Source organism: Manacus candei, unplaced genomic scaffold, assembly GCF_025592945.1.
Source record: "Manacus candei isolate 608988 ecotype Guabito, Panama unplaced genomic scaffold, ASM2559294v1 h1tg000028l, whole genome shotgun sequence".
Classification (NCBI taxonomy): Eukaryota; Metazoa; Chordata; class Aves; order Passeriformes; family Pipridae; genus Manacus; species Manacus candei.
In genome coordinates, this window is record NW_026138076.1 from 26,077,975 (window position 1) to 26,104,295 (window position 26,321).

Genomic DNA, 26,321 nt, shown 5'->3' on the forward strand with positions numbered 1-26,321 from the left:
AGTCCAACCATTAACTTAGCACTGCTTTGTTCATTGCTAAACCATATTCCCAAATGCCACATCTACATGTCTTTTGAACACTTCCAGGGATGCTGATTCCACCACTTCCCTGGGCAGTCTGTTCCTAAGCCTGAATACCCTTTCAGTGAAGACATTTTTGTGATAATTCTGTAAGTAGATATCCAAATGAGCATTCCATCCATTCTTTATTGTTCTGTTAAAAAAAAAAAATCAAACATGAAGTTATGTTTCCAGAGATTGTTCCTACCAAGCACCAAATCAGCATTGTGGAAGCCAACTGCAGTACCAACTTTAAATTAGCACTAGAGTCCCAGAGTCCCCTGCATGGCCAGAGAACAAACACCATTGAAACCCAGTTTCTCCTGCCTATCCAAATTCAAAGGAAAGCATATGATCCAGAAGATTACAAACAGCCTAGCATTTCATACTTTGCAATTTCACGGCTGCTTTCCCCTTCTCCTTGCTTCAAGTTTTTTGGGGGTTTTTTTGTTGTTTGTTTGTGGGTTTGTTATTTTTTAAAAAAAATACTAAAATAAAATATGTGCATTTGTAAAGACCTTTGAAACAGACTTTGGTAATTACTCTGGCTCACGCTTCAGCTGGAGAGCTTCTATTGAAAAAGCAAATCACTGCAGTGCAATAAAAGAGGCCGTAGAGCACATATAAAAGAACTAAATACCTGCAGAAGTGTTTAACTGTTATCTGAGAACAATATTTAACCAAAGTATAATTTTAGTAGCTGAATGTGGCATTTAAGTGAAGATCAGTTTCAGTAATAGAAGTGGTTAAGTGCCTGCCTAAATCGTACTGAGATAAAAAGTTCTTATATGAACACAATACATGAGTTATCATTCTAGTGCTTTAAGAAACTGGTTATGTTACAGAGTAGCTTAAAAGGAGCTTTAATATTTTGAAGTTATTAAGAAGGTAGAATATAAAATCAGAGCATTATTTAAGTCTTCCGGCACTCCATCTTCCATCAGCTTGAAGTGTGATACAGAACTTCAGTTTCTTCAGAGCCATTTGCATGAATTATATCAATACACAACCACAGCTGTCAGAAATCCTGTGTCTTAAGGAGTCACCATTAAAGTTTTGGTAAGCTTGATCAACTTCAAGTCCAAATTGCTGCTGTGTATCTACTCGAGTGAGGGCAACCTCTGATGGTGTCCTGGGATGTACTGCTGTCCAATAATGAGATGATGGAGAAGAAAGTGCGTGGCTTCCTTTCTTCATTTCCCATTCCTAAAGCTTTGGTTGGTAATCTACATCCTGCTCAAAGTGGATGGCTAATAATTTTTGATTGTTAAATATTGTCCAAGAGTTTCAAAGGAAGGTATGCATTTTTGCAACCTTGTCTACTATTTTTGAAGCATTAATCCATTTCAAACATTACTTTAATCTGCGGATGTGATTCATTAGCCTGAATGTGTGAGACTTTTGGACATTTGCAAATATTGGAACAATGACTCAATGATTTATTTAAATTTGGACTGCAAATTATTCTATGGAGAAAATACTTGTTTTGCATCAAACAGTGAAATACCATTTTCTACCAAAAGAAAATCACAAGATTTCTATAGGTCAGTGGAAAAAATAATTTATTGCAATTTCTTTTGCACATTAACATGAAACATTTATACATATATATTCTGTGCTAATAAGGTATACTAGATATAGACAATTTTTGTACACAAAGTAATTGCACTATCCTATTTTATAATGCAAATATTCAGAAATTATCAGTCTGATAAGAACAGATATTATTCACATAAAAATGCACTGTATACTGAAGTTATGGAAGATCTATGCATCCGATACGTTGCCCACTTTTACTAACTGTATGAGCTGATAAAAGACACTATGACCCTTTCCAAGCTTTACATCCCTTAATTGTGCCATGATGCCTGGAATATTATCAGGTCCTCCCAAGAAATAAAGTAAGATCATTTCTGAAAATTTGAGAGACCAAATCAAAAGGCAACTATGGCAACCATGTCCCGAGAGCATGCCTTCAATTCCAGGGGCTCCATGAGACAAGAATCAATGCACTACAAGTGGTCTAAAATTGTCCAGTAATCTATAATTAATATGACAATTTAATTTACTTAATACAAATCAATGAGAAATACATTGCAAGTGAACAGCATTTCAGTAGAAGTATATTGGCACATGCTTCAAATGGCAGCATCAGAAAAACAACTGCCCCCTTTCAATACAGAAGATGTTTACAAAGCATCTACAAAGGGAAAATGCAGCATACTATCCAAAGAGAAACCTTTTTCTAACCAGGAATTTACAGTGCATCAAATGTTATTCACAAAATGAATGGGAAGCATGGTAATAGCAGAACTAAATCCGATAACAATATTTATACAATAATTTTCATAATGCTGCTTTAGGTATTGTTTTTAAAAATAGTTCTTTAGGTTCATTGTTCTGCCCATCAACTGAAACACCTATCTTTCCAGCAATGTCATCAATTCACATAACCACTGTACTTCAGAGATGAAGATGAAGATGTGAAGCATCAGATTGAAGTGGTTAGTTGTGGTGTGCATTCTACACAGATTCATTCAATATTATCCAGGGGTAGGAATGACTGACGTGCAAAAATGCATATCAAGAAAAGGAAAGCTTGAAATACATTCTCATAGCAGAGATATAACAATACCAAACAATAAGGACAAAAAATTAGCAAGCAAGCCTGGAGAAAAATGGTGAGTATGATTTCAGGAGGAGGGCGAAAGACAATGGCACTGCATGTGGCAATGGGATATAATGTGAAATAACATCCATAACTCAACCTTACTGCCAGGCACCCTATTTGGAGACAGTATTGCACCCTATCCAGCGTCCTCTTCCTCTTCCCTCAGTTCAGAAAGCGTCTTGCTTTGTTTCCTTGAATGCATGCAAGTAGAATTCAAGAAGTAAGGGATTTTCTTTGAAGCAACAACATGGTGGGTTAATGCAGTGACAAAATACGTTTTACAACTTGCAACCAATATCAGTAAATAAAAAGAAATAAAACAAAGCATAGGTAGGGCATGTATTTCTTTTGTATGTATTGTATGTAGGAATGTAACAATTCTTACATTCCCTGATGAACTACCAGCTATGAGATACTTTATTTTGTTCCCATCAGTAATGTGGGAACAGGGCAGAAGAGAAAGATATTTCAAAGCGGGGAGGGAGGAAACTTGCAGTCAGACATCTGAGGCTCTCTGCAAGATTTATTTTTTGCAACAAATCTGCTTCTCAAGAGAGAAGCTTCAGCTGAACCACTGTTAAAATAATAAAGATGGTAATAATTAATCTTAAAACATGCAAACAAGTAGATGCAAAATGAGTAATTGGTCACTGTTGCTTTTGTTCTACGTGTATTTTTGATGCAATTCTATTTTTTGCTGTATTGGTATCATGGAAGCGATATCTTAAATGGGAAAAAAGTAAAGGAACAGCACTCCAAACCACACTTTTTCTTGTAAATTAGGTCTTCCTCAGAAGTAACTGCTGCTCATGGCAACTGATATCAGAGCTGTCAAGTTAGGAACCAAGTTTGAGGCGTGCTGAACTGTTTCAACTCTATCATTTTCTACAGGCCTAGCAGAGCAAGAGCATATTTTAAGAACTGCTTTCACATCTCTACAGCAGCTGTAAGTATTTTGTCCTCTTTCCTTACCATGTATTTACTAGTGGTCTTCAGGGTAAAATATTATGCTGACAGATTTGCAAATGCTGAGCTAATAGCTCTCTAATGGATATAATGAAAAGGAAAATATATCACTAATGTGCATCTATCATAGATTAAAGATATTGGAGGTAGAAAACTTCAAAGTAAAAGCCTAATCATCAAAAATATCTTCTGGATGATTCAAGAATTATTTTCATGTTTACTTCTACAAGCCACTTCTTGCAATATTCTGGACCTTTCTGTACAGAAACTATATGGTAAACTACTTTCAGGAAGTTTACCATATAGTTTCTGAATATATGTTAACATGCTATATTTATTATTATGAACAGTCCCCCTGAAATTGGTGGCACCGCACACAATGATACATTTGCATTCTGAAAAATTTCTGAAAAGAAAACCAATACTACATCCTTGCATAAAGCAATGTGATTACTTTGAAGTAATCAAACATAAAAAGTTGGTTATCTAATTTCTGCTTTTGGATTACAACTATTATGTACAGCCTATAAAGTGACAGAAAAAAAAACATGAAGAGTACCTTCACAGGAGAAACTGAAAACAGTTCAGAAAATCTTAAAGGAGTAAAACTCAACATATCTTTTTGTGTATGGACAGATGAAATTATGCAGGGAGTGAAAAAGAATTAAAAGATTAGAGGAGTATATTCTTTCACTTTTCAAAATCACCTCTGACAAAATGATTATCAGTTCACATCACCACATCAAGGTATCTTTCTAATCTCTTATTCTCTGAAACTTAGTACAATTTAGAAGAGATACCTATGATGGGAGAAGTCCTTCTGACTGTAAGAATTACATCTATATCTTAATTTCAGAATTAACAAAAACTATCAAAATTAGAAAGACTTTTTGAATGTACTTAAACTGTGAGTCTTAAGTGCTCCTGAAAATCAGGCTCACAGTATGTTTCTGTCAGGTTTATTCCTGCCCCCAAGTCTCCCTCTATAAAGTTCAATTACTAGGTTAATAGTATTAACAAGTATCTCTCAGGACTGTTGTGAGGATTAACAAAACTACATGTCATACAAGATCTCTGAAAAGAAATTGCAACATTTAAAATCCTAAACTATCTGAACCTGATATTCATATTAAACAGGTGTGAGGCTGAAAACAAGGAAAATATCCACCTGACTCAGTACCTCCCTGAAATTTACATTTAGAATTACAATGTGTCCTGCTACAAATGATAGGACATTTATAATGCAGAAAAAAGAAGTGACAGGTGTTTAAAGTATATTTTAAATACAACTATAGATTTGAAATTGTGATAGCCATGTGAAATTATAGTTAATCTTGTCGTAGAATAAGAATAGAAAAGTATTCTCAAAAGTGGCACTCAGAATATAATTAAATAATACATAGTAAAATACAGAGTTAAAATGCAGAGTTAAAGTACAGGTTCTCCCCTGAAGTTTAATACCAGGGTTTAATATTGGGAGTTACCACTAAAAATTCATTATTCATATACTTGGGTACCAGTGGTAATAAATCTGGATTAGATCTCCTAAAGAGCCTTAACAGTTTAACAACCTAAATTTCATTTTCAGAAATACATGAGTATTCAGACATATCAATAATTTCCTGTGACTTACAAGAATTATTTCAGCCAAGATAATTCATGACTTTCATTATTTTCTTCAAGTGCATTTTTAAGATTAAATACATTAGTTTAAAACTCATTCTTTTTGTATTACTTTAGGGCAAAATTCAAGCTATGTAAATTACTTTTACCCATTTTTTTCCTCCGTGTTGACAATGGGTGGAATGTATGCACTTGCTCAGCTATGGCAAAGCAGCTGGCATACTGTAACTCATAAGTTTGTAGCACACTTACAAGTCTAAATTTCGTTGGCTTTTACCGAGATTTTGGATAATACATGCCCGGAATTCTGAAATTGAGGCATAAGCTAAAAGACCACTCAGTGCTTGAAGAGCTTTACCCTACATCATTTTCAGAGGAGGACTTAGGCTCATATGTCATTAAAAGAAATAGTTTTCACCCTATATGTTTCTAAAGCAAGAGCTCTACCATGCAACAGTCTCTGAACAACCCACCAGGGGTTAACAGATCACCATACTCATCAGCTGTGAACCTGCTTGCAAGTAGTTGCTGGACTGTTGCCTAAATATTTGAAGGCACATTTATTCACTTACTGCAAGAAAACAAATAGTGAATTTTGAAGTGCTGATAACCAGACATGCCAGCTAAACAGAAATGGACATGATATTGCAAAATCTAGTACAGTGGAGAAATCTGTAAGAGGGAGATATAAATACTGAAACACTTGGCATTCCCTCAAGGACTTTTTGAAATCAAAAGTACTCTTTCAGGAACTGCACAAACTGCAAAGACAAATAATCAAGGACTTTCAAGTGCTGTCAAGATAGTAAATAGTGTTGTACAAAACTCTTCATATTTTTTTAGGGAATATTTAGTTTTGCAAATGCAAATGGATTTCAGTGGTTTAGATTAAACTTGTAATGTTTATGCCTTGTTTGAAAAAAATAATTACATTCTAGTTACTCATACCTCTGTCTCTGTACTCTTTCTGGACAAAAACCAAACCTGCATTGGTTCTTTTTTGCCCTTCATAGAAACTGGACCCCTGTACTCCAGGTGGAACTGAGGATCTGAATTTTCTGGTGTCATAAGGCACCTGAAATTGAAAGAGAAAACATGTAAATATACGCACTAAATATATGCATGCACACCACACAGTATCTAAAATATTAAACATACTACAGATATGTGAGTAAAATATCAAATATTCAAATCTATCCCTAGATCATATTTGCATACTGATAACTGTGTATCATAATGCAGTCTGCCATACAGACTGCATGAGAACTCACATACTTAAATAATGGTTGCAGAGTCCTGTCACTTTCAACTCCCAAAACACTTTGATGTTATGTTGACAAAGTGATTTCTTTTAAGAGGTCAGTACCCATAAAAGTAATACATCACTCACCTGTAAGTATATTCGGAGACATTGATCTTTCCCTTTTCTCCAGTAGTTTCTGTTCTGCTTGTTAGATTGACAGTATTTCCAAAGAGACAGTACCGTGGCATCCTTTGACCTATGACACCTGTGACTACCTCACCAGTATGGATTCCTATTGTTATCTTTAGAGAGAAAAAATAAAGTTTGAATATTCAAAATTAATGTAATTAATCTGATGCTTCTGACTAAATGCAGGTAATATGCCATTTATTTCTACTAGTTTATTTTTCTCATATGTCACTCCTACTTCTTCAAAGCCTTGCATTTTGTGGATTTTTGTCACTTTTTTTTTTTTTACTTTAGTATAGTGTCATGCCTCTGCCTTCCACATGAAAATCAAACTCCATATTTTTCCAGCATGCACCATCCTGTTATTATGTATGGTGAAATTAAAAAAAAAGGTAGGAAGAGAGGCATACTCTGCAGGTCTGTGTTTATTGAGTGCTTAGAAGCTGCAGAAATGGATGGCACAGGTCAAGAAAAAAAGATGTTTCTCAGAGGAAATATCATGGTATGTTGTGCTTAAAAGCTCATGAGATGGGACAAGGGTTTGGATAAGCTCATTCTTATAGCATATTACAGTTACTGTAAAGCCCCAAATCAAACTCTCTCACCGCTTTGCCCAGTGACAGAGTGAAGTACACAGCTCTAAGCTAGATGTCAGAACAATAACATTAATGTAAATAGAAATACGCATCACGCTCATTAACCATTTTGCTCTCACAGCCTTCTCATGAGGACAGGTCAATGTAGCCTGCCCGGTTCTGTATCAATGCCACAACATCTTCATAAAGTCCCACAACGGCTGAACTTCCACTGATATACACTGGTGTCAGTAATCATTGCTGTAACAGTCTGTGGAACTGTACTTCTCTTTTTAATGCAATATTTTTTCATGCTGACATGAAGATGTGAGGCATGACCAAAAATATCAGTTAGGGAATATTACTGTTCTGTTCACTGAATTGCAGAAGAGTCAACAGATTGTACTGGATGCACAACAGGAATTTTTTGATTAGACTGAAATGATCAGAAAACAGACATAAATGAGGCGGACCCAACTCAGTCCTTTAAAAAGTAAAGCACAATTACTACATTTTTAGACCTGGGAACTGCATGTGTCACATCTACATGTGACTTTTCATATTATTTGCATATATCAGTCTCAAAATCAAACAAAAACAAAGCTTGCATGGACTGGGACTACAGTATTATCATATTTCAAAGCATTATCACCCTACCAAAGAATGGGTTTTTCATTCAAGCCCATATGTTTACTAACCTGTACAGGCTCACCATCTACTTGAACTTGGCCTGCTATTTCCATCATATCCAAAGCCAGGTGACAGATAGATCGTGCATGATGCATGCAAGGCTCTGGTAAACCACTCACTGTCATATACTTGTCCCCAACTGTTTCCACCTATCAAGACAGATATTTTTCAATTAATTTATTATCATGGCCCTTAGAGTACTAGAATGGATGTAGTGCTTCCTTCAAGATTGCTTGCCCTTTCAAATAGTTTCCCTTCCCTTTCATTCAAATCACCCTAATTCCTGTCATCTCTGCTCGTTATTGAAGAGAATTTATTGTAAACTCATAACGTAACAAATTACAATGACACTGTGACTGTGTAAACCTGAGTCTCTCTTCTGGTGTCTTCTGAATGAAACTGAGCTCTATGTTTTGACTCATACCCTTGATTCACATGTTAGAGGACACAAAATCAATTTCTAGTAAAAGGTAGGAATGAACTTTATAAATATAAACACACAAGCATACATATGTACACCTATATGGGAGATGTATATATATATATAAAAATACATATATATACCTACCTGCTACTAACCACACTTGTGACTACACCTCATTCCTAATGAAGGAGTGGAATTCACATTGAATAACTGAATAATAAGTTATAATTTAGAATTAGAAGACCGAGGTATATGGCTGAAAAACTTAAAGCACAGTGTCAGAAGAACCACAAACGGCTTCTATAAGTTCACTTTCACTAAATGTGGAAGTAGATTTATATATCCACCCAATGGCTGATTGTAGAAATCCTACTGAGAATTAGGCCTATGTTCCTTCACACATTACCAACATAATCTTCTTTAGCTACCTAATATCAGGTAATACAGTTCAATGAGTGAGAAAATAAATATTTTTTTAAAAAGCCTAAAATCCAAAGGATGGAAAATACTGACACAATAGTAAATTATTGAAAAGTAACAAATTAGATACTTCTAAAAATCTTATGCTTACCTTATAAACAAATGGATTCCTTCGTGAATCAGTCAGAATATCAAATCTTGTGTACAGATCATTTAAAAGATTGACAATCTTCATGGCTCCCTCTCCAGAGGCATGTTTACTACAAAAGGCATTGAATCCAACAATGCCACTGAAAAGAATGGTCACATTGTCGTACCGCTTAGCTGGAACAGGACGCTTGTGTCTCAGCTCATTTGCCACTGATGGTGGTAGAACAGAGTACAGTAATCTAAACATGTAAGAAAAGAAAGGTACAAGCAAAACAGAAAGAATGTGGAGAAAGGTCTTTACAGCAGCACCCTTCAAATACTAACTTCGTATGTCCCATAGAGTTTGTATCATACTCCCATCATCAACGAGCAATATAAAATATGTTTTTTGAAGAATATGTTATTTGGGAAACAGGAATGGATCTACATCAGCATACCTAAAACCATGACATTTCAAACACACACTAGTACACCTAAACTACCAACAAAATGAGACATACATTGCTAATTATTCTGACATGATCTGTTAATAGTGTCTTGGATCATTTTTACTCATTTCTGCCATTTCCTCAGCTCATATAATCTGATTTTTCCCACAGAACCATAAAAACTGCAAAAAAGACCATGAAGAGATCAAACAGTTTTCCACCTCTGACCAATTAATCAATTTCTAAACGCTTCCTCTTCTGTTGAGCATGCTGTTTTTAGGATTTATAGTATGCTTTTATAATTAATAGTCTATATGACTATTATATGAACACTTGTTCATATAATAAATTATGCAAATGAAATCCAAATCACACATACAGAGCTTCACCCTACCCTCTCCAACTTTCTATCTGCCATCTTAAGGTCTATTTCCTTCCTGACACAGCTAAGTGGACAAGCTGAAGATCTCCAACCATTTCTCAAATCTTGAACATCATTTTGTACACAGCCTCCTGCACAAACCCTCATTAGTTGCATTTTTGGCAAGCTCACTACTGCATGAGCTATAATTAGTGAATACCTTGGGCAGTGATATAGTAACTGACACTGTCTGTTCCAGCAGCTGCTAAGAAGGCTAGAATTCCTGAAGATAAAATGACTTTATAAAGCAAGCCAACAGGACTGAGCAGAGAAAATACTTTTTGGGTTTCTTTTATCTCTGATTCTTCTGTCCATCCCTTTCAAGTATTTTTAAAATAATTTCCATTACTCACTACAGAAAAAGAACGTATCTGTCAATGGAATTCATACAGAGATGGGGACTATGTTTTATAAACAAGAGTCAATCATCAATGCCAGGCTATTTTTCCCGCAAGCTTTTGTTTATCTGCCAGTCATCACTGAGCTGAGATGCCACAGACTAATGGTATGAATTTGACTTTGTAGCTATCTGTAGAAATGGATTTGGGCATATACTGTATATATACATGCACATATAATGCATATAGTGTATTATTGTTATGTACTTATATCTAGATAGCCCCAAATTTGTTTCTACAGGTAACTATAAAATCAAATTCATACCACTAGCCTATTGCAAAACTTCAGCTTTACACAGACGATTTTCAAGGTTTATAAGATACATTTTTCTGTTCTACTCACCTGTGAGTATGTCAGTCCAGAAAGACAAAGTTGGTTTACAGAACTCTGTCAAATAGCAGCATTTGGACATTCATCAAATTAACCTTGGCTACAAGGACTGCATATAGGAAAGTTTCCAAAACTATTTTAAGTAATTCACAAATCAAGAAGAATTGTCAGTTCACTTCTTATAACTTTCCTTATCAGAGAGGGAGCCATCAAAACACCTGTGCCTAGACTGTGGGTGACATCTGACAAATAAAATGTTCTTTCTTGACTCCAAAATTACCAGCCATGATTCTGTCTTATATTCCTTCCAAGTTTCTGTTATTTTTTGAAGAAGGTAGCTATGAATAATATATTGCTCTGAGTGTTTCAGCTCAAAATTGGGATTTGGTTCTTACGTGTCTGTCTTTTTCTTTTCATCTTCCAGCGCCCGCAGTGTGTGCTGCAGTCTGTCAGTGAGGATCTCAAGCTCTTGAGTCAGTTTATATTCCTCTCTGAACTGCTCTCCCAAAAGAACCAGATCACGGGTAGCATCATGCAATGGAATATCACTCAGATATAAACCTCTTCTGGTTAAATCATCCAAGTTCATCACACTGCAATGTGGAGAAATATATAAAAATATGGGTACAATTAAACTTGCCAAAGGGAGCATTTAAAACTCAAATGAAATCAGAGGCTGCTGAATAACAGAAAAAAAGACTACAGTTCTGAACCTGTGATGAGCTGTACAACATATCCTTTCTACAGAATACCTTATTTGTGATCATTCATGTCAACCCATGGCTCTTGATTTTCGCATTTAAAAACAGAATTCTCATTGATGAGTTCCATGAACATATCAAATGTACATCCTTCACTACACAGATAAAAGTGAGATTATGTTAAGGTAACCTCTTCCCTTTGTTGTCATCCACTCTCTCCCTTTTACAGAGGAGATTACCTGTGTAATCGAATGTGATAGTTTAACATGCTCTTAGCTAAATAATCCTTCCATTCAATCCCCCATTCCAACCACTTCTTTATCACTGCTCTATTACATTAAAACTACTGCAAAAATATATGAATCCACATAGGAAATAAAATCGTAATATTTCTTAGCACTCTCCGACTAAGAAACACAGGATAAAACTTGCAAAAAATGGAATCATGAGGAATTAACATTTGTACAAACTGGGCCAATATTTATATTGAGTTATTTAATAATCTGTCAAGTTTTAATTTTGAAATGCTCCTTCCTCTTCTAGTATAAACACATCAAACCCAGTTAAATCAATACTTGAACCAATTAATTTCTGTGGTACTACTCTCATAAGAATTCTTAAAATGAGCCATTGTAAATTGAAGATCAGTATTACAGAATTCTTTAAGTTTAAAGTACCTTGGTGAACAAAGAAATAGAATGCTGTCAGCTTCAGGCAAGTAGATCATTTGCCCTTTCAGGCGTAAGCAGCTGATTTCTGTGCCAGTCAGTTCATCTTCACACTCCAGCTTTTCCACATCCAACAGCCCCTCCTGGTGATGAAAGTCACAATTGTATAAGGGCAACAGTGTGTTATGCACTGGGCCAAGTGTGTAAGTGCATTCACTATGAAGGCAGTCAGAACATTTGGAATAGACTTTAAGCCTACATTAAAACTCATCTAATTTCTCACTGGAACACCATATACTATCTATACTTTAATACTGTGATTTGCTACCTCAAAGACACAAAGCATGGTATCTTTCTTATGTTATTTTCATAACTTCTTATTTTCTTCTACGTTGTTTCTTAGCAATAGTTTGACAAAAGTACTGCCTATTCCATGAAGTTCTATCTGTGCCTGGGAACATCTCCAAGAAATCTTGTTGGTTTCTCTCAGGCAGAGTTTTCTATAAATAAACAGGCTCCTTGATGTAGGAAGTGCTACTCTACATGATTCATTTGTTCAGATCACCTGCCTCATCTCCTGCCCTCTCTAGAGAAAAGGAAAAAAACTTGTGTGTGAATGTAGGGATCCAAGCAAGGACACATTTCATATTTGTCTCTTACATCATTATGAAGCAAAAGTAAATGTAATTAGCTTTCTACATTTTCTTTGGTACAATGACATATAATGGATTGGCCCCTTGCAAAGAAAGAATCAGACATGAAGTATATTTAATTCACCATTCCTATAAAGCATTCTATGTAACAACTGCACACATATTCATACCTGTGACTTTCTCTTGGCTCAAGACTAAAAAGGGTCTGAGCAGAGAGAATTTTCTCTGAAGACTTCTGAGTTTTTGGCACTTCTTCTTATCTCTTCAAAGCATACTTACTGAAAGAAAAGCCAGGAAAATATTCTCTAGTTACCTTAGTCCTCAGTACAAAGACTGTATTGATATGTGAGAGGATTCCATGGAAACTAATATCAATATGAGGCCGGACCAAGGAGAAAACTGACAACAAACTGCAATTTCCTGGCTGCAACTAGAATATTAAAAAAAAAAAAAAAAAGACAAAAAGGATTATTATGTTTTATAATAAAAATATACATGGAGTAATTATACTCAATTTGCTTAGATGACAAAACTGAACGGAACAGAATATACACTTTATGCATTTCTCCATTAAATCACAACATGTTTAAGTCATGGATTTTACACTGGAAATATCCTAACTTCAAAGTGCAATTCCAGTCTGCAAGATGACTTTGTAATATTGTGTTAAACTATTACACTTGTTATTCGTTAAACTTTTCCCATTCTACAGTAAAAACACTTTCCAGTGTTTTCATCCTAAGTGACCTCCCTCATACTCCCTTTTCAATGAGCCATGGTATGTAAAGCATCAGCTCTGATAATAAGGATTCTGACTGCCATCCTCAGTAGTCTGAATAGGTATAGCTGTTCAGTGAATGCCCTCGGGAAAAAGCTGGCAGAGCTACCTACAAAGCTCTTTTTTTCGAATCTTTCTGGAAAATTCTGAGAGAAATCACCAAAAAACAAATTCAGGAAAAAGCTAACAACGTAAAAATGCATTTTAAAACTACATCAATGATTCAGAAACAACACAGTATATGCAGCATTAGTCTTTACATCGTTGCAAAGAAAATCTGATGGTTTGTCATCTTCTCTTTTGCTTTTCTCCTTTTACTGCTTTTACCTGTTGCTTATTTTTAGAAGCACTGTCAGCTCTCAGAAGCCAGAACTGAGGTATCCACATACATACAGAATATAAAATATTAAATGAACCTCTGAGTACCCTTTTACTGTAAATAACTAGAGGAAATTGCAGCAGCTGCATTCAGTTCAGAACACACATACACATATCACAGACTTTGTTTGGCTCATCTTAGTTAATACTGATGCTTTTGACACACAAGCTAAGAAAGTATGACACAATTTCTGTTATTCTGCTCTTTAGTTATCGTGCATCTGATATCTTAAGTATTTGAAGGCATTACTGTCAAGTAATACATATAGAATCTGTACCTGCTGCTAAATTATATAGCAGAATGGGCACGACCATTATCCTGAACCCCAGGCCAAGTTACACCATCTCACATCAACTTTAAAGAGCTATCTGCCACTTTCATAGCATATGTAGCTTGGAGTGAGTTAAGAGAAAGAATCAGTTGAATTGTGGGGATGGTCAGATTTTCTCTGCTCAAGCTTATTCTCTTACTGCATATGGACACAATCATAAAGAACAGAGTTGTTGTAGAATCAGGGCTATTTTCACAGTCCTTTATCAAACAAGAGAAACACAATGCAGTAAATATTATATGCTTACATGGGAATTCTGTTCAGACAGAGAATTCTAAATCTATTTTATTAATCTTTATAATTAATCTGTGAAGCATCCAGCATTATGAATCTCTATGACTATCCATGCATGCGAATCATCTAACCTGTGGAAGGACTCTGTATATAGCATTGCCACACTGCGTGACCACCAGATCTCTGTCAAATATTATGTGGAAAGGAAAGGCCTTGCAGAAAGTATAGGGACTGATGCGAGACTCTTGGGTACCGTTCTCTTCAAATCTGTCAAGGTCTTCATAGTAGTCCTCTTCTTTAGACTCTTTCTCTTCAATTAAAAATTGAATGTGGTCACACTCCTCATTTCTCTGTTGAATAACCTGGAAAAATGAAATTTTTGATTTTAGAATCTTTATAATTCCAAGTGAATAAGTATGTCTTTGCTTAGCCACAGTTGCTCTCTGCAAGAACAAGATACTGAAGATCACCCAAATACAATGTATTAAGCCAGAGAGAAATGCACATTCTGAAATCAGGAGTCAAAGCTCAGGTTATGCTTGCTCTTGGCACTTGCCAGAAAACAGGATGCTCCCCTCCCCTTGACCCTGTGGTGAGTCTTGAATTACACAGATCACTTGAATTCTTATTTTGATCAAAGCTGTTTGCAAGGTTTGTAACACAACAGCAAACAGTGCTGACCAGAGGATGGGCATTTCACTGACAGCAAAAAGAAAGGTAGATAGAACAGATGTTTGAATATACAGTCCTTACATATTCCAGCACACAGTAAGTTCAAAGCCAAAACACAAAACTAAAAGCAAGCACAATCTTCTCTGGGATTTATTCCATATTAACTGAAATCATAGCAAAACTAGAGTCATCTACTTTGGTGGAATATTGAAAAGGTGTCTTCAATACAGCATTTCTCACTTCAGTAATTTTACTCAAAGTTAGTAAAAAATATGAAATTAATAGGGATTATTTTGTTTGGAGTGAGAGTCATGTATTGCAGTATAATTAAAGCTAATAACTAATAGAATAACATAATTTACCTTGAGAGGCCAAATTCACTTCTTTTCACGTTTAATTAGATTTAATGACTGGAACAGAACAATTCTATTTACACAGTATTGTTTAGCAGCAACTTTCTGGAACATGTTGCACTTGATTCTACTTTCAAGTAGAGTCTGATCTAAAGCCACTGAGGCAAAAAAAAAATTTCCTCAAAATCCCTAACGTATCCTGATTCTGCCCTTTAAATGTAGTCTTGACCAAAGAGATTAACAGTTATAATATGAAAACAGAATGGATATACAAAAACACTAAAATGTTTAGTTTATTAAATATTTCTCCTCCAAAAATGTCAGAAACACTAATTGATGGGTTGGGGAACCTTTATGTGGTCCTATACAAACAGAGGAGTGTAAACAACAAAATAATATTTTATTATGAAATTATGCCTAATTTAAGATGGAAGTCTTCTTTGTTCTCCTATTTGACTACTCATTTGAAGGAAAAAGATGCTTTTCCAGAGGACAGTTCAGAGCAGAGGCCTGATTTAGGTGCTCTATAGCCCTGTGCTGCATTAGTCTTCTCGTTCTATTGCACATGTAAGTAACTCAGAGAAAGATCAGCTACTAAATTTTCCGGGTCATCACAGAATCAAACAATCAGAGAATATACCAAGTTGGAAGGGACACACAAGGATCATCGAGTCCCTTAGCCCTGCACAGGACCATCTCCAAGAGTCACACCATGTGCCTGAGATTATCATCCAAATGTTTCTTGAACTCTGCCAGGCTTGGTGCTGTGACCACTTCCCTGAGGAGCCTGTTCCAGTGCCCAACCACCCTCTGGGTGAAGAAGCTTTTCCTAATATCCAACCTAAACCTTCCCTGACACAACTTCAGGCCATTCCCTCAGGTCCTGTCACTGGTCACCACAGAGAAGAGATCAGTGCCTGCCTGTCCTCTTCTACCTCATGAGGAAGTTGTAGACTGCAATGACATTTCCCCTCAGTCGCTTCTTCTCCAGGTTGAACACACCAAGTGACCTCAGCCACTTCTCATACAGCTTCCCCTCAAGGCCCTTCACCATCTTTGTTGCCCCCCTTTGAACGCTCTCCAATAGTTTAATATCTTTCTTACATTGTGATGCCCAAAACTGCACACAATATTCAAGGTGAGGCCGCCTCAGTGCAGAGCAGAGCAGGACAATCCCCTCCCTCAGCAGGCTGGTGATGCTTTGCCTGGTGCCCCCCAGGACACGGTTGGCCATCCTGGCTGCCAGAGCACAATGATTCATATTCAACTTGCCATCAAAGGGTCCAGGACCCCCATGTCCCTTTCCATGGCACTGCTTTCCAGCACCTCATTCCCCAGTCTGTACAAACATCCAGGGTTGCCCCATCCCAGGTGCAGAATCCAGCACTTCCCCTTGTTGAACTTCATATGATTGGTGATTGCAAAGAAGTCTGCTTTCTTTACTACTTCTTTTTTATCCTGTTTGTAGACAGGTGTTTTAAGTGCTTTGCTATTCTCCGGTTATGGCATGGTTTTCCATGTGTTCCTCTTCCTTTAAATCATTATCCTTGAAATTGTGAGAGACAATGGCCATACTGAGGATTAACAGAATGCAGTTAGAGTCTTAATTTTTACTTACTGTCACTCGTGCACAGTCCCACAGCTTTTATTTTAATACTACTGTTATTGTAGCCAGGGATGGCTGAGATCATACATAGAAACTTTTTTCAAATTGTGTAGAATTATCTCTAGAACTGATCTATGCTTCCAGGTAATTTCCAGTCCTGGATCTTACTTCAAAGTGTTGCTTTATGAACTATCTAATCTTCTATCTCGTGATTTCATCCACTTTGTCAGCAAATTTAAAATAAGCACTTCTGGCCTTTAACGTAATATGTTAAATTCTGTCTCTTCACCTTTGTACCTATAAACCCGACCTAACCGGTCAGATATTTGTCTGGCATAAAGATCTGCATTGGACACTCTGCTAAGCTTAACTAGAATAGAGCTTACCTATTGTTCCATTCTGCAAGCAAAGGTTGCAAGCCACAAAATTTCAGTATCATTTAAATACTGTTGAAGAAGCCTTTGATAAATGCTTGACAAATGAAAGTTCAGTGACAGAAGCAACAAAGCCAGCAATCAAGTCTAATTCTTCCTCCCCCGCAGACTTAGCTGGTGAAGTGACATCAGTTCACCACATCTAAGAGCTCAATCACCATAGTAACTGCAGTTAAAACTGAAGGGAGAAATCACTCCTGGTTTCAAAGAGAATATATAACATCAAACTGCTAACCTGCCTGTGCTTTCCAAAAGATGAATCTTCAGAGTTTGTCCTTGGTTAATCAAGTGAAAAGTCACACTGATATTTCAGGGAAGGGCAATACAAAGAAAAGTTATTTTAAAGTGACTGTCATTTAATGTATTTGGTGAGCTACACACAAGATATTAAATCTGCAGTATCACTGCGATACAGTATGTATAATGAACACATGCTATCTGTTAAACTGTCACTGATGTGTCTATAAGACAAGACTCAGTTCTGTGGATCTGAGTATAACCCCAGGACACACTCATATCTCATCATGGAAGGACAGAATGTCCTTCGACAGGGGTCTTTTTACATGAAATTGTGAAGATTAATACAAAATCAGGGAGGTTTTGCCATTTAAAGGTCAATATAGGACAAAATTCTTCATCTCTTCTTATCAAAATTGACTGTGCAATGCTACTTGACAAATTTCACTGCAGTTGTTTCAGAATGATCCTGAGGCAAAGTAGTTCACTGTGGAAATGGCACCACTCTTAGTTTTGCATATCCAGAGTTAAAACTGAGGATGTCTTCACATGGCAGCTGGTTTCAGTGCAGACTGTCTCACTGCACCAAACCCCCAAGTCTGGAGACAGTGGAGTTTCCAGCTGCACTTGTGTCAGAATTAGAGGCTGATCATGCTCCACGATTGACTTATTGTCATACACATATTTTAATGTGGATCAGTACTGCTTGTCCTCCATGACAAGTACCCAAGTAGTTGTGAGGTCAGTGCTCCAGCTGGTCACATCTTGGCTTTGTTTCTTACATTGCCATTACTAATAAGACAGTCTGAAATTACCATCTTGTCAAGACTTCCCCTGATCTTTTCTCATTTTATATTGTAAAATATCTTCCCTGTGTAAAAGAAAGATTTTAATAGTCTGCTCTCAGATAATAACAAAACTGCAGAAGTCTGTTTTCCCAACAGATATTCGGACTTTGTTGGATTACGTACAACGCTCTTTTCTGATCCATACCATTAGTAGCTTTGAGGAAATCTCTGTTCTAACTTCACCTCCACAGGTCACCCTCATTTACATACAAACAACCTCTCACAAGTGAAGCAAGAGAACGCATAGCCAGTAGGCTGCTAACAGAGATCTCATGACAAAGTTCGTCACCAGCATCATGATGATTTTTTAGTTATCATACCGAGACTAGCGGAACATGAATATTCTTAGTGTGTTCTCAAAGTCAACAATTCTTGAGACAATACCTGCTACAAAAATTATACAGTCTTATCTCTATTTGTCTAAAAATGGATTACCATATCAGGGAAGACAAGGTAAATTGGATTTGAATCAAATAATCAATTAATGTCAACTTGGGCTTTTCTGAACTATTCAACTGCAATTTTGAATGCAAGTTCAAACCAAATTGCTTTCTTTTCCATGCTAACAAAGTTTAACAGAGACAAACTGACACCTTTTTTTTCCTTGACTTCAGCACACATATACCCAAGGTGTTAAAAGGCACATTTCCTGGAAAAAGGAAGCCCTAATGTATTTTAGAAGAACACATACCTCTGTGTGTGTGTGTGTGCGTGTATGTATAAATATGTGTATATATATATATGTGTATATACAAAATTGTTCTGTGTGAAACTGAAGAAAGGTGATACATTTTCTATTTAGCTATTTCTCCACCTAAAAAAACAATTTGGGACAAAACAAAAACAAAACATTTTTCTCCATATTTATTTTTTCCTCTTGTGATCATTATGATTCCTTAAGTTTTCACTGCAGGTTGAGGTAGGTGATCCTCACACCTGGAGTGCTGTGTCCAATTGTGGGCTCCTCAGTGCAAAAGAGAAACGAAGGTACCACAGGGGGTCCACTCTCTCCAGCAAGGGCCACTAAGACAATCAAGGCACTGAAGCATCTCTCAGAAGAGGAAGGGCTGAAGAGCTGGTACTGTCCAGGCTGGAGAAGAGAAGGCTTGGGAGGAGCTCAGCCATGTGCACTAACACCTGAAGGGAGGGGACACAGAGGACTGAGCCAGGCTCTCTTCAGTGGTGCCCAGTGCCAGGACAAGAGGCAATGGGCCCAAACTGAAACAGAGGACGTGCTGTCTGAACACCAGGAAACACACTTCTACAGTGAGATGGACTGAGCGCTGGCACATGTTGTCCAAAGATATTGCAGAGTCTTCATGCCTAGAGATAGCTGAAAGCTGTCTGAACATGGCCCAGAACAAATGGCTCTAGGCAGCCGTGCTTGAGCAGATGGGATTGAACAAAATGACCTCCAGAGGTCCCTTCCAACCCCAGCCAGTCTGTGATTCTGTCTAACCCATGAAACAAAATCTAACCACTTAATGAAACAAAACCACTATTATTGGAAACAATTAAGGTCTTCTGCCACCTTCACAGAGCCTTGTAAATATATTAGACAAATTCAAACAACATTTCTTGAATATATAGACTTAAAAGCATGTATTCTCTCAAGGAGATTTATGTAAGCATTTGCTCTAAACAGACAGAGAAGAAAAGTGGATAATAAAGTATTAACTATCAAATTGCAGATATCAATTTCACACTAATATAAAGAGAACTGCAGAACTTATTGTGTTGATGTAAATGCTTTGGATAAAAAGATTTGGAAGGACAACTCAGGACTTAAAAGTCAGAAGATGACTTCCACAATAACATCAGAAACTTTGGGTTAGGCACTGAGTTTTTTATCATTTCAAAAAAAACCCCAATTCTTCCTTAGGCAAAATTCTAATTTAAGTCCAACACAAAAATTTTACAGAAGAGGCATTGATCGGTCCACAAAAACTGAGGGGATGAAAAGCAACTCCATTGTTTTCCTGTGCTGTGCTATTTCAAGCAATGGGTTACTAACAGACTAAAACACAAAAGCATTAATTTACTGAATTATGAGGGAAAGCATAGAGATGAAAGAAGTCTGTCAATTTTCTTCTCCTGTTTTCATTTTTTTGAACAATAAAACTACCCAGTTTTCACACTGGAGTTTAAAACCTTCACTCCATACCATTACTGATTAATAGGTGACCTGTAAAGTAATGGTGGTAGACTTTCATTGTCTGTGTGGCTAAGTTGCAAATTTTGGCACTCTCACCTTACAGAATCAAGTAGCTGATTAGTCTCTGCTTATCTACCACTGATGTTTCTGACTACTCATGGAGTACAGCGCTATTTAATGTCTTAAAAGGTGTCAAAAGCTAGACTTTATTAAGTAGCAGAGACAAAAAAAGTTCAGAGTGGAGGGCATGTGACTTTGTAATAGGGAAAAAATTAAAAACAGGATAACAGACAAAATAAAACACAGACAATATGCACTTTCTTCAATTTAGAGGTAATACTATTTTTAGGCACCTATGTGCTTTTGGCTCTGACAGTCTGGAAGAACAGCATGGATTTAAATTAAATTTTGTGTTCGCTTACAACAGGTTTGACTAATAGTATTAAATTTCTATTTATTTACAGTACAACAATAAAATTTCAATAAAAGCCTAAAAAAGTCAAATGAAAATAAAAAGCAAATATGTAATAAACATTTAAACCTTGTTGGAATATGTTATTTGTGAGAAGTCCTAGATAGATATCGATACAATCTTCTCAGCAAATAACATTCAGACTGAGGACACAGTTGTCAAAAATTTGTTCTGGAAGCTGCTGTGGACAACCCAGATTTCTCCTGTGCTCCATGGATCACTTTTGTCTCTGCAGGACCCCTCAACTACACTGGCAGAACTCTGACAGAACACTGAACCACATAAAGGAACAGATGTAGGTAAAAATAACCCAGTTCATTTCCTCAGTCAAGTTTATTTTATAACTTGACACCAGCTGGAGAGACATGGCTGAAGAAGCTGCTGTAGGACAAGCTTGAGCACTAAGAGAAAGATGACTGCTTAAGCTGCCTGTGCTACCAAAAGAAATTCTTGTCAAGCAGCAGGTTCAGCGCTTTTGCAGCCAATTTTCCATCATGGTCTGCCTTGTCTTTCTCAACACTTCAAATAAACAGGTATCTAAGAAGAGGATTGTTTTGATTCTGTTGCATCCTTCTGTATCTGATTACTAACACCTGCTGCAAAAGTTTGAAATACGGTTTTCTACAAAACAGGATCTTAACATGGACACAAGTATATACATGGACACCACAGTATATACAACTAGACATTTACTATAAACCTGTGCTAGCTTATAACAGGAAAGCTAAAAGGCAAATACTCTGATACAGCAGTACAAACATCTTTGTCATTGTACTGCTTGTAAATTTCTTATCTGAGTAAGATCATGTTTTTGCAATAAACTCACAAAACTGGAAAGGATTTTCTGAGCAAGCATACAGTGAAACTCCACTAGAAATATAATATGATTAGGGAATAGTTTAAAAAAAAGGAATTCTTCCTGTACCTGCTTAGATGCTTTTCTACTTGATGAAAAGTATTTTATATCAGTTGCAATATTTCTAACAGCAAAAAGTTTTCATTTTTTTGTTTCCCCCCCCACATATATCTGCACCTTGGATCAAGCTCTGATTTTATACCATTCCATATGCAAGGCCCGATCAATTAAATCTTTCCATTGCTCTGTATGGACATAAAGCAGAAGCCTCCTTCCCATTTCACAAGTGACTTTAGCACACATGACATGTCAGCTCTGTGACTGAGGAACAGTTTTTCATTTCTGGGGCTGTAGGTCCATATCCAGTCACACTCCCACACAATGACAATATGAAACCCACAAACATACCTTGTTTCTGGGAAGGACCTGGCATGCAGTCTGGGAGCAAAACACTGCTCGCCAGCCAGACCTCACCAATGCACATCATCCTCACAATTTGTACACAGAAGAATCTGGGACACAAAGACAAAATGTCCATGTTCCCACAGAACACAGTAGACAATGAGAAATATATGCCAAATATAAAATATATGCCAAATAAGGCATACATGTCATCTCCTTCTTTGAATAAGAGCATATTGTGCTGAACTGCTCTTGATTGGGTTCGCTTGCAAATCAGTGCTGGCTTTCTCAGCACATGGTTGATGTGTCCTCAAAGCAACACAAATTATGATGTCTCTTCCTGAGCCAGTACTGATGGCACTGCTTCACAGAAGACAGCAACAATGCAAATTACTGTTTGGCACCACTTTACTTTGGCTTTTCTTGATCTCGTCCTAATGACATAAATTTTCAGTGTTTACATCACTTCAGACATTACCTTCATGTCTATTTCTGTACCATGGATCTGTTGAGCTACTGTTTTAATGATTCCAATGACAATATCCTGAAGACCTTCTCTTTCTGAATAGTAATGCAGAATGAGTCCCTTCCCCTTCTCTGCATCAGTGCATCTAAAGGAAGGTGCTCGCATACCCGGGTAAATAGTAGCAAGGTGATCGTGCAGAGCATCCAGGTTCTAGAAGAAGAAATTAAAAACATGATTATAAGGTAATCACTTAGTATTTCTGAAGAAAGCAAGTACATATTTTGTCTAGTCTGAACATCCCCTTTCTCTTACTGCTCATTCTTTCTGTGCATTTGCCTTATTATTTGGAGAAGTGCCATCATAGCAGGCTTTTCAGGTGGGTCGCAACGTTCTTTCTATCTACCATGGCAATATTTGGACAATGAATGGCATAAAAATTAGAACTATTAATAATTACTCCAGATAGTAAGAATTCATGCTTTACCATGCTGTATTTTGAAACATTCTTAGGACTAAAGACCTTGTGTGTGATTCTCAATCCAGTACCTCATTCATTTTCATCCTTTCCAATTCTAGTCTCTATAATCTCCTCTTCAGATACTAATTTAGGAGTCAAATACAAATAAGTATCTCTGAATATACATAAATCTTTCTCCTTATTATCCATGAAAAAGCCTAGTTCTGACATCATAACAGTCAGCCCAAGTTTACAGGGCCTGACTAAGTTTCAAACTTTAAAGTAAAGATTTAAATGCTTGAAAGACCAAGCACAAATATGTATTTTCGTTGAGAATAATTGAAAAAATCCACAGAATAAACTGAACATATCACAGTTGCCATAATAATGTTTCAGAGGAAGTTTTTCAGGAAAGGGAAAAGATCTATTTTTCCAGCTAATATCCTTGACATCTTATGTATATAACTTTAAATCTTGACCAGACATATTGTGATCTGGAGAGGAAAGCTAAATTATAAATTGATAGGCATACCTAATAAGAACATTAAAGAGAACAATGAGATCAAAATCACACTTAAAACATAACAGTGCTCCAACTTTGATTGTGAAGCAATTGTCAAGACTCCGGTTTGCTATTTATTGTATATTTAACGTATATTTAACAGAAAGAACAAGCTACTTTGTGGGATAGTGTTGCAACCCACATAATGCTTTACTTTTGTTGTAAAATTTACGCAACTTATTTACAGCTTAAGTCCTGAACATTACTGCACATTTTAAATGTTGTTCTCTCACCGCCCTGCAAGTAACTGCTACCACAAGGCTTTGCATATTGTTTTCTGCCAGCACAGGAAGTGAGGCGAAAATATTTTGCACTGTGGTGTCTGGGCCATTCTCCACCTTTCACATGCATCTGTCAATCATCAAATTTGTGGAAGAATACTGAACTTAATTTCACGTGAGCTGTGAAATGCTTGAACAGTTGCCTCTTCTGGAGGCCTCCAGAGGAAATGAGACTCCTAGAAATGAATTCCGTGGGATGCACTCAGCCTGAAACTTCCTCCTTCAGTTTTTTAGCATGTTTCAAATCCATGGTTTTGTTGCTATATCAACATCTCCAAATTAGAACTTTGAGAGGCAACAATCCAGGAGTCAATTCATTCCAGCTGTTAGTGGGCATTCAACAGCAAAAACCATAATGCTTAAAGGCAAATTCTGTAAGATCTTTGCAGGGTTCAAAACAATGAAATTGGAAGAGATTGCTTTGAAAGAGTGTGAATGAGAAAAGAGAAAAAGAGATGACTGGCTCTGAGAGATTGCCCCATGATCTCCTTAACAGTGCAGAATTTCGGTTTCAATATATGTGCCTCAGAAACAGCCAGGATACACTGACCTTTTGGAAAAAACCTCTTAAGGAGACACATGGGAAAAGACAATAATCTTCCAGTTACACAGTCATCAACACCAAAAGAAATTCAAAAGGAGTTTGTTATGGGAAATGGTCAATGACAAGGATAGAATTTTTATCAGATGGTTTTCTTAATTATTAATACAAATCTGGCACAAGTGTGGCTAACAACTGGCAATAGTCCCATTCTGCAAAACTACTTTTCTACTCTTCTACCCCGTTACTGATGACTTTGTCCAAGCAGTGTCACAGGTGAGTGCATGTGATATGCCTTTCAGTTTTTGCTCTCTAATCATCCCGAGTGGGAGGCTTGTAGCTTATTTTATTCAAAACCTCACTCCAACACATAGTCAAGAAGCAGTAGACATCTTCTTCCAAATCAAGGAGCTGAAATCACTCACAATTAAATATTGTCATTGCTACTCCTATATTTTGTTGTGTTTGATCCATTCTAAATTGATATTGCAGCTTTTGGAAAAACAAATGTGTATTTTTTCCTAGTATGTTCAGCTGCTGTGAGCCAGAGGTGCGGTTGGGTACAGATAACAATAGGTTAAGTTCTCTCACTGAATTCTTGTCTCCTAGACTGCCCAGATGTATGCTAGAGCTTGTGCTGGGACAGAGACACTAATTCTAGAGCTTTGTGGAACAGTGATCAGCTCCATGGTGAAACACTAAGGGATTTCCAAGCAAGAACAACCAGTGATACTAAATCAGGCACGATCCTGGCCCATGTAAAAATGAGAGTTGTGATTGGCATCTGAATTACAAAGATATGCTGTTCAGTGCTGTGTGGTACAGAGCATCTGGAAACTTATCTAAAAGAGGAATTAGTCCCCTGAATTTTGTTACACTGTAATAATGAATAACTAAGTAGCTATGTAAATGATTCACTACATGAGAGAACTAACAACTACTCCAGTGTTTGATTTTCATTCAGTAGAAAGCTATTGAACTTAATATAAAAGCCCACTCTGGGTTCCTCAGGAGGTACCTCTTTTCACCACTGCTTCTCTTTGATGCAGTGTCTTTCAACATGATTTGCAAAATTTTCACACCCGTGTTATTCTTAGGAAGTAAAAATATTCTATTTAATTGCCCTTTTTATTTTCCACTTTCACGAAGCTTGAAGTACTTGTGTTTCAACTATGAATAAACTAAATTTTCTGGAGATGTCAAAGGAAACAAATATAAATACAAGATTTATTTTCACATACTTAAAAAACCTTCAATCCTCAATTATTTCATATATCCTGGACTCAGTACAGATTTCAAGAAGAGCCTTTTGGAACTCTATTATGTATTTTAAGAATCTGACAAAAGTTCAGGACATTAAACTATATCTGCACTTATTTTTATAACAGGTACATAAAGTAGTTTCCTGACCTAATCTGACTGCTGGAATATGCAAAAGCAATAAATCACAGATGACACTGATTTTCTATCATAATAAAAAGCTTAAAAGTACACTTTTGGCACAGCTACTTGTACATTAGTCCTCTTAACATTTACAGAAGTATATAACAGCCAATATCCTGTGTTAATACTGATATTCAAACAAAGCAGCTTAAAATACTGGCATTACAAGAATATAAATGTAAGCTGTTCCTACTTTTATAGAT

At 36.6% G+C, this 26,321-nt stretch overlaps 1 protein-coding gene across 2 annotated transcripts in view; it reads right to left on the reverse strand.

Moving 5' to 3' along the window:
* Positions 1–1,605: 1,605 nt before the first annotated feature.
* Positions 1,606–26,321, reverse strand: part of GUCY1B1 (guanylate cyclase 1 soluble subunit beta 1) — a 43,280-nt gene continuing 18,564 nt past the window's right edge. Inside the window, exons 5-14 of one of the 2 annotated variants that reach the window (XR_007904999.1) lie at positions 22,847–23,044; positions 14,465–14,695; positions 12,925–13,041; positions 11,968–12,101; positions 10,985–11,182; positions 9,013–9,250; positions 8,026–8,166; positions 6,711–6,865; positions 4,023–6,395; positions 1,606–3,977 (exon numbers count right to left, since the gene is read on the reverse strand). Coding sequence is in view for 1 of the 2 variants with exons in the window: in XM_051790620.1 (XP_051646580.1) it covers positions 2,899–2,922; positions 6,269–6,395; positions 6,711–6,865; positions 8,026–8,166; positions 9,013–9,250; positions 10,985–11,182; positions 11,968–12,101; positions 12,925–13,041; positions 14,465–14,695; positions 22,847–23,044 (1,563 nt within the window). In the remaining variant the exon portion in view is untranslated. The remainder of the gene's footprint in view (positions 3,978–4,022; positions 6,396–6,710; positions 6,866–8,025; positions 8,167–9,012; positions 9,251–10,984; positions 11,183–11,967; positions 12,102–12,924; positions 13,042–14,464; positions 14,696–22,846; positions 23,045–26,321) is intronic. The other variant, XM_051790620.1, reaches the window with a different exon arrangement.